General features: G+C 47.3%; 1 protein-coding gene and 1 long non-coding RNA gene across 5 annotated transcripts in view; one reads left to right on the plus strand and one right to left on the minus strand.

The window, feature by feature from the left end:
* Nucleotides 1-15,083, plus strand: part of LOC140393752 (cyclin-dependent kinase 18-like) — a 136,925-nt gene that overhangs the window by 117,719 nt on the left and 4,123 nt on the right. For 2 of the 3 annotated variants that reach the window (XM_072480135.1, XM_072480137.1), the window contains 3 exons: nt 2,306-2,348; nt 3,368-3,458; nt 14,185-14,262. In XM_072480135.1, coding sequence (XP_072336236.1) covers nt 2,306-2,348; nt 3,368-3,458; nt 14,185-14,262 — 212 coding nt within the window. The remainder of the gene's footprint in view (nt 1-2,305; nt 2,349-3,367; nt 3,459-14,184; nt 14,263-15,083) is intronic. The other variant, XM_072480136.1, reaches the window with a different exon arrangement.
* LOC140393753 (uncharacterized) overlaps nt 1-15,083 on the minus strand; it is a 106,023-nt gene that overhangs the window by 76,070 nt on the left and 14,870 nt on the right. For both annotated transcript variants that reach the window (XR_011935723.1, XR_011935724.1), the window contains exons 2-3: nt 14,157-14,294; nt 7,764-7,907 (exon numbers count right to left, since the gene is read on the minus strand). This is a non-coding gene — a long non-coding RNA (uncharacterized lncRNA). The remainder of the gene's footprint in view (nt 1-7,763; nt 7,908-14,156; nt 14,295-15,083) is intronic.

Here is a 15,083-nt window from a genome sequence, read left to right on the forward strand (position 1 = left end):
GGGTGAGGTGGGGTGGTGGGGGTGCTTAGGCAGCTGTGCATGAGAGTGAAGCATTATTATAGCAATATCCATAGGGGTGTTAGCTGTGGTTAAGTGGGTAATGTCTGAGTCAGGAGATTATGGTTTCAGGACCTACTCCCGAGACTTGAGCACACAGGTCTAAGCTGGCACTCCAGTGCAGTAACTGAGGAAGTGCTGCACTGTTGGAGTTACTTTCAGCCAAGACATTAAACTGATGCCCCTCTTGCCCTTTCAGCTCTTTGTCAAATCGATAATGGGCGCGATGTAACCAAATTGCAGCAGAGCCCCGTGTCGTGCACGTTTATCCGTGTGTTTCCCGGTACTCACAGCGGCGAGAAAGACCTTGCTATCGAACAACCTTGATGGGCCGAATAGCCTCCTTCTGCACTGTAAATTCTATGTCTATGAACGACACTTTGTTACAATCCGGACCTCAGTGGGTCCCATTTCCTGCACTGAGGAGCTCCGCTCGCCAGAACTCCGCAGTGCAGGAGGACATCGGCGATCTCCCGACCCCGCTGACTCGACTCCCAGACCTCACCAAAGCCTCAACTCACCTATAAGGGGGTCCTCGGGTGCACCGCATCCCACCTGACATGGGCAGGGCACCGTCGGGCCATTGCCCAACATGGGCACAATGTCCAGCCAGGCCCCCTGACAGTGACCCTGCAAGTGCCACCTGGGCTCTTGGTATTTCCAGGCTGCCACCTTGCCCAGCCACCAACCACCCAAGGGCTACCAATCCCCTGGGAGATCCCACCAAGTGCTGTTCCGCGGGGACCAGTTCTGAATGGCGCTTGTCTAAGGTCTCCGAAGGGGTTAGATCCCAACACCTCGGGTAGATCAGGGAGCTGCATATTAGAGTGAGACTAGCTTCTCACTCTAATATGCAGATTTGCCAAATACTGACTCCGCCCACAATAGGCAGGATTCAGATCACTCGCGTTGCCTCACGAGATCTAGTTAGATCTCGTGAGGTGTGGCGCACCGGGGTAAATCTGGAAAGAGGCCTTTCACGATCCCCCAAATGGGAGCGCAGTGGGCAGCACGGTAGCACAAGTGACTATCACTGTGGCTTCACAGCCCCAGGGTCCCAGATTCGATTCCCCGCTGGGTCACTGTCTGTGCGGAGGCTGCACGTTCTCCCCGTGTCTGCGTGGGTTTCCTCCGGGTGCTCCGGTTTCCTCCCACAGTCCAAAGAGATGCAGGTTAGGTGGATTGGCCATGCTAAATTGCCCTTAGTGTCCAAAAAGGTTAGGAAGGGTTATTGGGGTACGGGGATAGGGTGGAAGTGGGTCGGTGCAGACTCGATGGGCCGAATGGCCTCCTTCTGCACTGTATGTTCTATGTTCAGTGCGTCCGGCAAATCGCTCCAAAAGTTTCCATAACATTTTTCATAAAATCATCGAATCCCTACACCGCAGAAAGAGACTATTCGGACCATTGAGACTACACCGACCCTTTGAAAGGGCAGCCTACCTCGGCCCACTCCTCCACCCTATCCCCGCAACCCCACCCAATCTGCACATCTTTGGATACTAAGGGACAATTTTAACATGGCAAATCCACCTAATCTGCACATCTTTGAACTGTGGGAAGAAACCGGAGCGCCCGGAGGAAACCCACACAGATACGGGGCGGGGCTCAATCTGGAGGCCCCTTGCAATTTGGGGTGCTGTCCCTGCCTGAACCTGGGAGCTCTGCACCCCCCCCCGCCTCCTCCCCTGGCCTACCCACAGGACCAGAATTACCTCCCACCCCTGGGAATCATGATACTTACCTGAAGTGCGGTCCTGGGCTTATGCTGAGGCACAGCACTGCAGTACCTCTTCTGGCCACTGCAGCGGTGTGCCTGGAGGGGCTGGAGAGCTGTCAGCCAATCTGACTTCCAAGACTCGCCTGCTGCCCACCAAAGTTCAATTTGAGCATAAAATGGCAACCAGCCTGTCTGAGTTGACGGGGAGGGGCTTCCCAAGCGCCAAGGTGCTAAGTGCTCTGTATCCTGAAAATTCAGACCGACGTTTATTTAAATAATTATCTGCGACAAGGTTTCAAACTCCTTGGCCAGGATGTTACGGCCCCTCTCACCCAGTGAGATATTACTGTCCCACCCAACTCAATGGAGATTTAAATGCCTAACCACATCCGCCACGTTGGGGGGGGGGGGGGGGGGGGTTGGAGAAGGTACGGGTTAAGGGGGCATGGGAGACAGACCATGGCAGGGCCATAAGACCCTGGCCCCTGTATAGCTGGAAATGTTTTATTTTCTGTGTGTTTTTTCTAGGCTGGATGCTGAAGGACTAGATCTTTTTGCCAACCTTCTATTGGTAAGAAGCTAAATAATTGAATAATTACAAATGTATTTCTTTTACAGGATGCATCATCACGGGAATGTGCTTTATAAGTTGCTTTATTTTCTGTGCCTCTCTATAGAGGAGAAAAAATGGTGCAATTTTTCACAACAGTGACAATTGTTATCTTTATTCATTAACAGGATGTGAGTGTCGCTGGTTAGGTCAGCATTTACTGCCCATCCCTAACTGCCCTTGAGAAGGTGGTGGTGAACCGCTGCAGTCCATGTGGTGCAGGTACACCCACAGTGCTGATAGGGAGGGAGTTCCATGATTTTGACCCAGCGACAGTGAAGGAACGGCGATATATTTCCAAGTCAGGACGGTTTGTGACTGGGAGGGGAACACGCAAGTGGAGGTGTTCCCATGCACCTGCCCCTTGTCCTTTTTAGCTGGGAGAGGTTGTAGATTTGGAAGGTGCTGCGTCAGAGCCTTGGCGAGTTGCCGCGGTGCAACTTGTAGATGGCTCGAAAGGGCAACAACCCCCAGTTTCTCTTGTCTCTCCACGTAACATCTTTCCCATTTACACTGAGGTCTGAAGGTTGTGGGTGAGTTGCACGTGCCAAGTTAGCCACAAACCCTGAAGGGGTTTGCTGAACCCTATTTTGGAACTTCAAAATTCAGAGACAAGAATAGAAACACCGAGAAATTGTGGCTGGAAAAATGCCGAGCTCACAGAGGGGTTCCCTCCTGCAATGCCGCCGACCCGCAATATTGGTATTGTTGGCAAGTGTAGCAAAGTGTCAGATTATTCTGCTGCCCTTTGAGATTTTGGCTGCTGTTAATCGTGACTCAGTTTCTTGCAAGACTATAGAGAAGTCAGAGCATTTTAGTAGTGAGTTAATGTGCGGGGCCTTATTAGAAACAGATTTACTTAATTGAAGGCGTGCCTTTTTCTTTTGAACCATCCTGTTTTGACTTAAGTTGTGGCGAGTTAAAATGCAGACTTTGCCGGTGAAATCTGACTGACATTTCACTTGATTTCTCTGTGTCAGTACGAGGCCAAGAAGAGGATTTCAGCCGAGGATGCACTCCAGCACCTTTACTTCAAGACCCTGGGAGAAAGAGTGCACTTCCTACCGGACAGTGAGTTCCTTCTCAATGTGGGATCCTCTTCCTCTCTGTGCCGAGTCCTCATGTTTTGCTGTTAAACTACCTGCTGATTTCAGGGCACTGCAGTGGTCGCGGATGTCTCGGAGAATTCCACCCTGCTTGAGCACGTGGGCTCACGCTAAAATGTGTTGAAAGAAAACCGTCACTTGTGGCCCAGGGGAAGGGCTCTCATGCCTCTGAAGCACGTGGGTTCTAGCACCTCTCAAGTGACTGGAGCACAAAACCTAGGGTGACGCTTCCAGTGCAATGCTTACGGATTTCTGCACTGTCTTTCTGATGAAACATTAAACTTAGGCTCTATTTGCCATCTCAGGTTAAGGCAAAAGGTCCTACTGTGCACTCCTCAAAGAAGTTGCCCCATGAACCAACATCACTAAACACAGATACTCTGGTCAGTAATTTCATTGTTACTTGTGGGATGTTGCTGTGCGCAAATTCAGTGCTGTCTTTCCTATGGTAGTGACCAGAATCACAGCATAATTGCAGCACAAAAGGAGGCCATTTGCCCTGCCGTATCCCTGGGGGTTGTCTGGAAGAGCTACTCTCTGCCCTTTCTTTGTAACCCTACAATTGTTTTCTCTTCAGATGCTTAACCGTTCGCAAAATAAAAATCATGGCCGGGATTCTCCGACCCCCCCGCCGGGTCGGAGAATCACCGGGGGGCGGCGTGAATCCCGCCCCCGCCGGCCGCCGAATTCTCCGGCACCGGAGATTCGGCGGGGGCGGGAATCGCGGCGCGCCAGTCAGCGCCCCCCCCCCCGGCGATTCTCCGGCCTGCGATGGGCCGAAGTCCCGCTGCTTCTATGCCGGTCCTTTAGTGGTGAGACCTGGCGGTGCGGGCGGGCTCCGGGGTCCTGGGGGGGGGGGCTCGGAGCGATCTGGCCCCAGGAGGTGCCCCCACAGTGGCCTGGCCCGCGATCGGGGCCCACCGATCCGCAGGCGGGCCTAGCCCCTAAAGGTGTGGAGGAATCCGCACCTTTGGGGCGGCCCGATGCCGGAGTGGTTCACGCCACTCCATCCCGCCGGAACCCCCCGCCCCGCCAGGTAGGGGAGAATCCCGCCCCCTCTCTCCACCACACTCTGAAACAGCGCGTTCCAGATCCCAAACACTCGCTGCATAAAAGAGTTTTCCCCCATTTTGGAGTTGGATCTTTCGGCAATCACCTAAATCTGTGTCCTCTAGGTTCTCCGCCCTTCTATCCCTGGGAATAGTTTTGCCTAATCTACTGATGTGGAGATGCCGGCGTTGGACTGGGGTAGGCACAGTAAGAAGTCTTACAACACCAGGTTAAAGTCCAACAGGTTTGTTTCGATCTCACTAGCTTTCGGAGCGCTGCTCCTTCCTCAGGTGAAGGAGCTGCTCTCCGAAAGCTAGTGATTCAAAACAAACCTGTTGAACTTTAACCTGGCGTTGAAAGAGTTCTTACTGTGCCTTATCTACTCTGTCTGGGCCCCTCATATTTTGAACACCTCTATTAAATCTTCTCTTAGTCTTTTGTTACGTCCCAGGATGGAATCCAAATAAACTTTTACTTTGTTAATAAAACATGGAGGAACAGAGTCCCAGGACCATTAATTAGTTTTAACAACAAAAAAAAATGATTAAACATGAAAAAATTGGATTATAATACTAAGACATTTAATCGCCCCCTTATCTTAACAATTACACACAGATTTCAAGATTTAACACGGATTATAAAATACATCCTAATCTACAATGGTCTCATTAACACGCAAAGTCCCTTTTAAGCACACAAGGTGACTGTGGTAAGAAACACTTTTCTCTGTACCCAAGTGAATGTCTATGGATTTCTCCTTAAAATCCCCTCAGGTGATTCTCATACCGTGAGCCACCTGGTCCCACTGAACTCCGGCCTCCACATGAGTGATTTCAAATTCCACTTTCAAAAGTCACACTTTCAAATCTTATTTTAAATGATGCTCTCCCTCCGCTGCTTCCACCAAGGTTTCACTTTTAGGTTTTACACCTCTCCCTTCAGGTTTCCTTTGTCTTAAAGACTTTTACACAAACTCCGAGGACCAGCCACCAATTTCCACAATTATTTCAAATAATGTCTTCCGAACTGTATTAATTTCTCAGAAACCTTAACACTACTGCAGATCTTTCTGGCCTCTCATGATCCAGTGCCTTTTCAACTCTCTCTGACTTCACTGAACAGTGATCTCTTCTGGTCCCAGTTTCCTCTGTTCAGTTAACTCCAGACTTCTTGGAAACTTCTCTTCATTTCTCTAGTCTCCTTAACTAGCGGGATTTTAGGTATCCGGCATCTGTTTTCTTCACCATTACTCCTTAGTATGGCTTTTCTTCTAGCAAGGCTGAGAGAGATGGCCCCTCTTCAGGCTTCTACAACCAACTGCTTCCAGCAGAGCTGTGAGAGCTGCTTTCTCTCTCATGACCTATCTCCAACTGCAATCAAATTAGCTAAACTAAATCTTAAAAGCCCCAGTTGATAAGCAACCATTGCTATGTCATAGCCCTCTCTAAGCACAAAGAATCACAATTGAGATTGAACAACCCCCACACTTACACACACCTTTGCCCAGCATGAATCTAACTATAGGTTTTACCCTTCCAGGCACAGAAACAGTAAATTAAACCCACTTAAAGCTGTACCTTATTTCTACTGTTTACCAATAAAAATATAAATCCCTTAAAACTACCTTTGTTTTCCTAACAATATCCAAGGGCATCTCAAGCTCCTCTGGTTTATCCACGTAACCAAGTCCCCCATCCATTGAATCATTCTCGTCAATCTTCTCCGCGCCCTCTCAATTGCCTTCACATCCTTATCAAAGTGTGGTTACCGGAATTGGTTTTTACAAAGGTTTTTCATTACTCCCCTTTTCTTTGTCCTCTGTGTCTCTATTTATAAAGTCTCGGCTGTCATATGCTTTCTAAACCACTTTTTCAATCTGTCCTGCCATCGTCAATAATTTGTGCCCGTATACTTCCTCTGTTCCTGCAACCCCTATAGAATTCTGCGCTTTATTTCATATCGACTCTCCATGTTCTTCCTACCAAAATGTATCGCTTCAAACCGCTCTGCATTAAATTTCATGTGCCATGCGTCCACCCATTCCAAAATCTAATCTATGTCCTTTCGAAGTCTATCACTATCCGACTCATAGTTTGCAATGCTTCCACGTTTTATGTCTATGGCAAATTTTGAAAGTGCTCTGTATACCCAAGTCTAGATCATTAATATAGATCAGGAGAAGCAGTAGCCGTAATACCGACCCCTAGGGAACATTGGTCTGGAAAATAACCGTTCACCTCTACTCGCTGTTTCCTGTCACTGAGCAACATCCCCCACTGCCCCTTTTGTTCCACGCGGTTTCCTCCGGGTGCTCCGGTTTCCTCCCACAGTCCAAAGATGTGCAGGTTAGGTGGATTGGCCATGATAAATTGCCCTTAGTGTCCAAAATTGCCCTTAGTGTTGGGTGGGGTGACTGGGTTATGGGGATAGGGTGGAGGTGTTGACCTTGGGTTGGGTGCTCTTTCCAAGAGCCGGTGCAGACTCGATGGGCCAAATGGCCTCCTTCTGCACTGTAAATTCTATGATAATCTATGATAAGCTTCAAAATTGACTGTTAAGAGCTTTAGGATGTCCTGAAATCAAAGTGACTGAATGCCCTCTATTCATGTTCAGGGACTCATACTGTGGATAATGGGGATAAAATTACAATTAAGCTATAGACTGTCCTGCCGGAGGACCCCCCCCCCCCAGCTGTCCCGATCTGCCAGCAGACCAGAGTGGCTCAAACATGTACCACGAGGGTTCATCCGCACCCCTCTCAATGACCATTGATTAATGTTTTTTATATTTGTTCAAGCGATGTAGGCATCGCTAGCTGTGCCAGCATTTATATCCCATTCCTAATTACCCTTGAACTGAGTGGCTTGCGAGCCCATTTCAGAGGTCATTTTAGATTCAACCACATTGCTGTGGGCCTGAAGTCACATGTAGGCCGGACCAAGTAAGGATGGCAGATTTCCTTCCCGAAAGGATGTTATTGAGCCAGATGAGGTTTTATGAGAATCGGCAATGGTTTCAGGGCCATCGTTAGATTTTTAATTCCAGATTTGTTTTTCATTGAATTCAAATCTCACCATCTGCGGTGGTGGGGTTTGAACCCCGGTCCTCCGAGCGTTACCCTGGGCCTCTGGATTACTAGGCCAGCAGCAATACCACTATGCCATTGTCTCCATAAAGTTTCAAGTCTTTCAACTCTGAAGGTAAATCTAAGGTAACTGACCTCCTCCGAAATCTCTTCACTTCGAGAACATTGGAACAGGAAGAGGCTATTCAGCTCCTCAAATCCGTTCCTCCACTCAGTTAACTCAGGGTTGATTTGCATCTCAACAGTTTTGACGCATCTTGACTCTGTGAACCTTAAGACCTGTACCGAACAAAAGAAATCTCAGATTTTAACATTTCAACTGACCCTCCGCCTCAGCTATTTGAGGGAGAGAGTTTGAGATTTCCATTACCCTTTGTGTGAAGAAGTGCTTCCTGACTTCAACCCTGAAGGGCCGAGATCTAATTTATATCCTCTTGTTCTACATTCTCCCACCAGAGGAAATATTCTCTCGATGGACCCAACCAAATCCTTTACACTTGAATTGGGCAGTCGATTAACCATCTTCACATGATACAGCCTTAGTCTATGCAACCTGTCCTTGAAATTGTATCCTTTTGGCCTCACTATCATTTTCTCAGTAATCATATGGGGGAGGCAGGCAGAATTCTTTCCAACGTATTTGGTGCTTGTTTATCTCTTTCCGCTGTTGGCTCTGCACCCCCCCCCCCAACGCCCCCCCCCCCCCCCCCCCCCCCACCCCCCTTGCCACCACCCCCTCCCCGGCGTAACACATGACAGGCTCAGAAACATAGAAATTAGAAACAGGAGGAGGCCATTCGACCCTTCAAGCCTGCTCCGCCATCCATTATGATCATGGCTGATCATCAAGTTCAATACCCTGATCCTGCCTTCCCCCTCCCTCCCCCCCCCCCATATCCCTTTAGCCCCGCAAACTATATCTGATCCCTTCTTGAAATTACACAACGTTTTGGCCTCAACTACTTTCTGTGGGAGTGAATTCCACAGATTCACTGCTCTCTGGGTGAAGAAATTTCTCCTCACCTCAGTCCTAAAAGGCTTACCCCTTTTGCTCATACTATGAATCCTAGTTCTGGACTCTCCCACCATCAGGAATATTCTCTCTGAATCTACCCTGTCTAATCCTGTTAGAACTTTATAAGTTACTAAGAGATCCTCCCATCACTCTTCTAAACTCCAATGAATATAATCCTAACCGACTTAGTCTCTCCCCATATGACAGTCCCACCATCCCAGGAATCAGCCTGGGAAACCTTCGCTGCACTCCCTCCATAGCAAGAACATCCTTCCTCAGATTAGGACACTAAAACTGCGCACAATACTCCAGGTGTGGCCTCACCAATGCCCTATAGAATTACAGTAAAACATCTCTATTCCTATACTCAACTCCTCTCGCGATGAAGGCCAATATACCATTTGCCTTCTTTAATGCCTGCTGCACCTGCGCGCTCAGGACTGATGCACGAGGACACCAAGGTCTCGCTGAGTATCCACCTCTCTCAATTTACACCCATTCAAATAATAATCTGCCTTCCTATTTTTGTTACCGAAGTGGATAACCTCGCATTTATGAACATGCGGCGCCACCCCACATGTATAATCCCCCCCCTCCCCCGACTATTTTAAGTAAAATTATAAGTTATAATTCATTTTAAAGTTTGAAAACAATTAAATACAAAAATGTCCTTTACTTACAATACCAAACAGACAGACTGTCCTGTACACATTGTCTAATGAGGGCCCAGAGTTACGAGTACCTCTGCTTAATGTTACTAAACCGTTCTGGTTAAATCAACACTCAATTCATAGCTTTTACTCAGTGTTTCCTCTCCTCCTTCATTTCTATCGGTGTGAAACAAATTCTGCCCTATTGTTTGTGCTCTCATAAATGGTCACATAAATAACTCAAATGTGGCTAGTCAAACTGTTCAAAATACTTTGAGATGAACTAGAGGGTGTCTTAAGTGCCATGTTTCTCGCCCGTCAGCATGCCATCAGGCAGGGTAAGAATTGAATGAGGCCATTAAGCTTCCTGTGTGCAAGTAGCTTGCCCATGCTTACAGTTCAGGTTCACTGGGGACAGTGGGAAATGGCTGATGATTCCTTATTGCCCTCTTACATGATTGCACAAAGACAAATCTTCCAAATATATTATTCCCTGAAAGGGTTGCTGTAGTCGGTTAAATCCACAAACCGGGCCAATAACATTTTATGTTTTATATATGTCGAAAATAAAAAATTCTATACAATATACATCCATATATTGAGACCATCCAAGTCCTGAGCCAGAATGGAGGTGATTGGGTGATGCCCCGATCAATCACATCAATTTTATGCACATCTTCTGTATTCTTTAACTACCCTCCACCGACTGCATTTTACTGAACATAAAACATAGAACATTACAGCGCAGTACAGGCCCTTCAGCCCTCGATGTTGCGCCGACCTGTGAAACCACTCTAAAGCCCATCTACACTATTCCCTTATCATCCATATGTCTATCCAATGACCATTTGAATACCCTTAGTGTTGGCGAGTCCACTACTGTTGCAGGCAGGGTATTCCACACCCTTACTACTCTCTGAGTAAAGAACCTACCTCTGACATCTGTCTTATATCTATCTCCCCTCAATTTAAAGCTATGTCCCCTCATGCTAGACATCACCATCCAAGGAAAAAGGCTCTCACTGTCCACCCTATCCAATCCTCTGATCATCTTGTATGCCTCAATTAAGTCACCTCTTAACCTTCTTCTCTCTAACGAAGAAATACATCCGGCTTTTATCGGGGAATCGTCTACAATAACATAAACAACTTGCATTTATGCAGCGCCTTTGGTGTTGTAAAATATCCCAAAGCAAGTCGCAAGATCAAAATTTGAGACCAAACCATGAGGAGTTATTGGGACAAATGACCAATAGTTTGGACGCAGCGATAGGTTTTAAGGGCATCCCAGAGGAACAGCGAGAGAGTTTCCGGGAGGGAATTCTAGGGTTTTGACGCATTGCCGTCAATGGTGGAGGCAAAACAGTGAAGCACAAGGGGCCAGAAATGGAGGAATCCGGAGATCTCAGATGGCTGTAGGGCTGGAGAAGTTTGCTGAGATAAAGTGAAGGTGAGGCCATGAAGAGATTTGAAAACAAAGTTCAGAATTTTTAAATGGAGGCGTTTCTGGATTGGGAGTCAATCCAGGTCAACAAATACGGCGGTGTTGGCTTTTGGCCATGGGTTCAGGCACTCTGTAGGCCCTATCCTGTATTGGAGGTTATTGGTTGACACAGTGATGTCAATATTAACTCTGTTTCTAAGTAAAGAGGTAATGATGAGCTTACAAAAAACATTGAACAGACCACAAGCTGAGTACCCTGTATAGTTTTAGTGTCTCATTATTGAAAAGGCATTGAAGCAACAATGAACATATATTTGTACACGGGAAAGAAAACTCTAATTAAGAAAAGGAACTTGAGATATGTGGACCGTTGTCACTGACACAGAGATGGCGAAGAGAAAGTTCAGTAGAGGTTTTTACTATTATCAGGTACATAGGAAAATTGTAGCACAGGGCGGCATGGTAGCACAGTGGTTAGCGCTGTTGCTTCACAGCGCCAGGGTCCCAGGTTCAATTCCTGGCTTCGGTGACTGTGCGGAGTCTGCACGTTCTCCCCGTGTCTGCGTGGCTTTCCTCTGGATGCTCCGGTTTCCTCCCACAAGTCCAGAAAGACGTGCTGTTAGGTAATTTGGACATTGTGAATTCTCCCTCTGTGTACCCGAACAGGCGCCGGGCGAATGTGGCGACTGGGGGCTTTTCACACTAACTTCATTGCAGTGTTAATGTAAGCCTACTTGTGACAATAAAGATTATTATTATTATGAGCAGCTGTAGGCCATTCAGCCCCCGAACCGGCCCCACAATTTAATTAGATCACGGCTAATCTCCTACCTCTGTGCCATTTCCCTGCACTATGTCCTTATCCTTTGATATCTTTGATATCTATCGATTTCTGTCTTGAATATACTCAACGACTGGGCCTTCACAGTCCTCTGTTGTGGAGAATTCCAAAGATTCGGCACACGAGTGGTGAAGGAGGACTGATTGAATGAAAGATTGTTTCCTCTGCTTGAAAGGTGAGAGACAAGTAATCATTCAAGGTGATCTCACTGATAGGCCAAGGGGAAAGGCGAACAAAACTTTCAATACAGGAGTAAGTTCTTCAAAAGAAAGACTTGCATTTCTATAGCACCTGTCACAACCTCAAGAAGGCCTGAAGCAGTTTACAGGAAAATGAAAGACTTAAGTGTGGTCATTGTTGTCATGTAGAAAACACGGCACACAGCAAGATCCCATAAACTGCAACGTAGCAATGAACATTTTAGTGTTGTTAATTTGTCATTTTTAATTTTTAGTGTCGTTGAAAGATAGATACTGACCAGGGCACAAGGGAAAGCTCCTCTACCCTCTGAAATAATTCCGTGGTATCGTTTACATCCACCCAAGAGGTAGAAGGGAAAAGATAAGAAAGTTGTGCATTTATGTAGCATTTTTCATGATCACTGGATCACTCAATGTGCATTATAACCAACGAAAAGCTCTTGTAGCGTTGTAGTGCAGGAACTGTGGGCCAAATAATAATGTGCGAGATGACCAGATAAATTTTTTTTACGATGTTGATTGAAAGATAAATATTGGCCAGGGCACCAGGGATAACTCCACTGCTTTTCCTCAAAATACTGCCGTGGGATATTTTACATCCAGCCAACAAGGTTACGCATCGCATGTGAAAGACAGCATCTCAAACAATCCAACACTCCCTTAGTCCTATAGTGGAGTGTCAGCCCAGATTCGGTACACTGTTTCTGGAGGGGAAATTGAACCCACTGCCCTCTGACTCAGAAGCAAGAATACCACTCACTAAACTAACGCTGACACTAATAGTGCAGTTAAGGGGACGTTTGAAAAGTGCATGGTGGAGAAAGGGCTAGAGGAATATGCTGATAAGGCGAGATGAAGTAAATAGAAAAAGGGTGGAGACTCGTGTGGAGCATAAATAACCACAAAACAGTCCTCTCGTTACATAACATCTCTATGTAACCCAAGGCACTTCAGAAAAGGATTCAGAAATAAAGTATGATATTGAGTCACATGAAGGGATAATTTAATAGGAACAAAGTCCCGTAGCGAGCGTGTTTAGTTGCGTGTTTCCCAGCGCTCGCACCGCCGAGAAACACAACGCTATCGAATGTCACTCCGGTTAGATAGTGGGCCTCAGCGGTGAATGCAAGGCCAAGGCTGCGTGTGGCCCCCGTTTTCTGCACTGAGGCGCTCCACTTGCCGGAACACCTCAGTGCGGCGAGAGATCGGGACGCCATTTAAAAATGGCGTAGCAATCTCTGGAGCCCCGGCCCCGCAGCCCCCATGCAGGCCACCCTGATTGCCACCGCATGAAAAATGCAAGGATGGCAATGCCAACCTAGTACCCTGATAACGCCGCTGACAGCTGGAAGTGCCACCTGGCCACCATGGAAGTGCCAGGCTGGAACCCAGGTGGCACTGCCAGGCCACTACTGCCAGGGTGCCAGGCTGGAAGTACCTGGGTGGCATTAGCAGTGCCAGGGTACCACCCAGCCCATAGAGTATGCACCTGCGGGTCTCCAATCCCCTAAGACAGAGATAGATAGGTTCTTGATTAATAGGGGATCGATCAGGGATTGTGGGGAGAAGACAGGAGAATGGGGATGAGAAAAATATCAGCCATGATTGAACGGCAAAGCAGACTCGATGGGCAGGATTTACATTGAACGTCGTGATCGAACGTTGCGAGCCGGGTCGATCCCGGGAGCGGCCACATGGCACGCTGCTTTTTGGGTGCAGCGTGGCCGTTCAATCACGCCCAATAGCTCAGGTGACCAAATGGTAGGCCTAAAAGGTAAGTTTAGGTTTTAGTGACTGTCTTGAAGGAGGACAACATGGTAGAGAGGTGGAATGGAGAGGATATTCCAGACCAATTGAATTCATGGCATGCTATGCTGGAGCAATCAGAATCGGGGGTGTTCAGGAGCCTGGTATTAGATGAGTTCCCATATCTTGGATGGTTGTTGGGGTTGGAGGAGATTACAGAGATAGGGGAAAGGGAGACCATGGCGGGATTTCAAAATACGAATGAGAATTTTACTTTTAAGATGTAGCTCGACTGGGAGCCAATGTTGTTGTGCGAGCACAGGGGTGGTAGGAGAACGGGACTCGCTGTGAGTTAAGACACGGACCATTTGAAGCGCATGTTCTGCTTCCCTTCTGTCAATAAAGTTGATGTTATCCACTCACTTGGTACCTAAGGAGACACCAATGCAGTGAGGGGCAGTGCCCTGCAAACTGGCAGAATAATGTTCCCTTTTCTACCTCCCCGAACACATGGGAACAATCTGGTGCTGAACGAGGTTTTTCCGAGCTCTGTTTCTTCCAGAGGACTTTATGCAAGGAGTAAAATAGTACAAAACAAACTTTAGTCACACATTACTGATTCAAATTCTCACCTTCGATTTGCATTTCACTCCTTTGTAGATATCAGTATTTTCACTTTGAAAGAAATCCAAATGCAGAAAGATCCAGGCTACCGAGGTTTATCATATCCGCAATCCGGTAGGTTTTGTGTGGGATACCAGCCCGGTGAACTGATGGGGGAAAAGGAAATTAAGCAAAACATTTAAAAATGATTAATAAATGAAAGTGCAGTGATTTAATTTAAATAAAGCAAGGCATCATTGGAATTGAATAGCAAAGTCGGAGGATATCTCCTTAGTAACTGGGATCAGGGCGCTGGTATTTCCTGAGTAACTAGGATCAGGATGCTGGTATCTCCGGAGTAACTGGGATCAGAGCATTAGAATTCCGTGAGTAACTGGGATTCGGATGCTGGTATTCACTGAGTAACTGGGATCAGAGCATTAGAATTCCCTGAGTAACTGGGATCAGGGCACTGATATTCACTGAGTAACTGGGATCAGGATGCTGGTATTCACTGAGTAACTGGGATCAGGATGCTGGTATCTCCGGAGTAACTGGGATCAGAGCAATAGAATTCCCTGAGTAACTGGGATTCGGGTGCTGGTATTCACTGAGTAACTGGGATAAGAGCATTAGAATTCCTTGGGTAACTGGGATCAGGGCACTGATATTCCCTGAGTAACTGGGATCAGGGCACTGATATTCCCTGAGTAACTGGGATCAGGGCACTGATATTCCCTGGGTAACTGGGATCAGGGCACTGATATTCCCTGAGTAACTGGGATCAGGGCACTGATATTCCCTGGGTAACTGGGATCAGGGCACTGATATTCCCTGAGTAACTGGGATCAGGGCACTGATATTCCCTGAGTAACTGGGATCAGGGCACTGATATTCCCTGAGTAACTGGGATCAGGGCACTGATATTCACTGAGTAACTGGGATCAGGGCACTGA

This window comes from Scyliorhinus torazame, chromosome 17 (assembly GCF_047496885.1).
Source record: "Scyliorhinus torazame isolate Kashiwa2021f chromosome 17, sScyTor2.1, whole genome shotgun sequence".
Taxonomy (NCBI): Eukaryota; Metazoa; Chordata; class Chondrichthyes; order Carcharhiniformes; family Scyliorhinidae; genus Scyliorhinus; species Scyliorhinus torazame.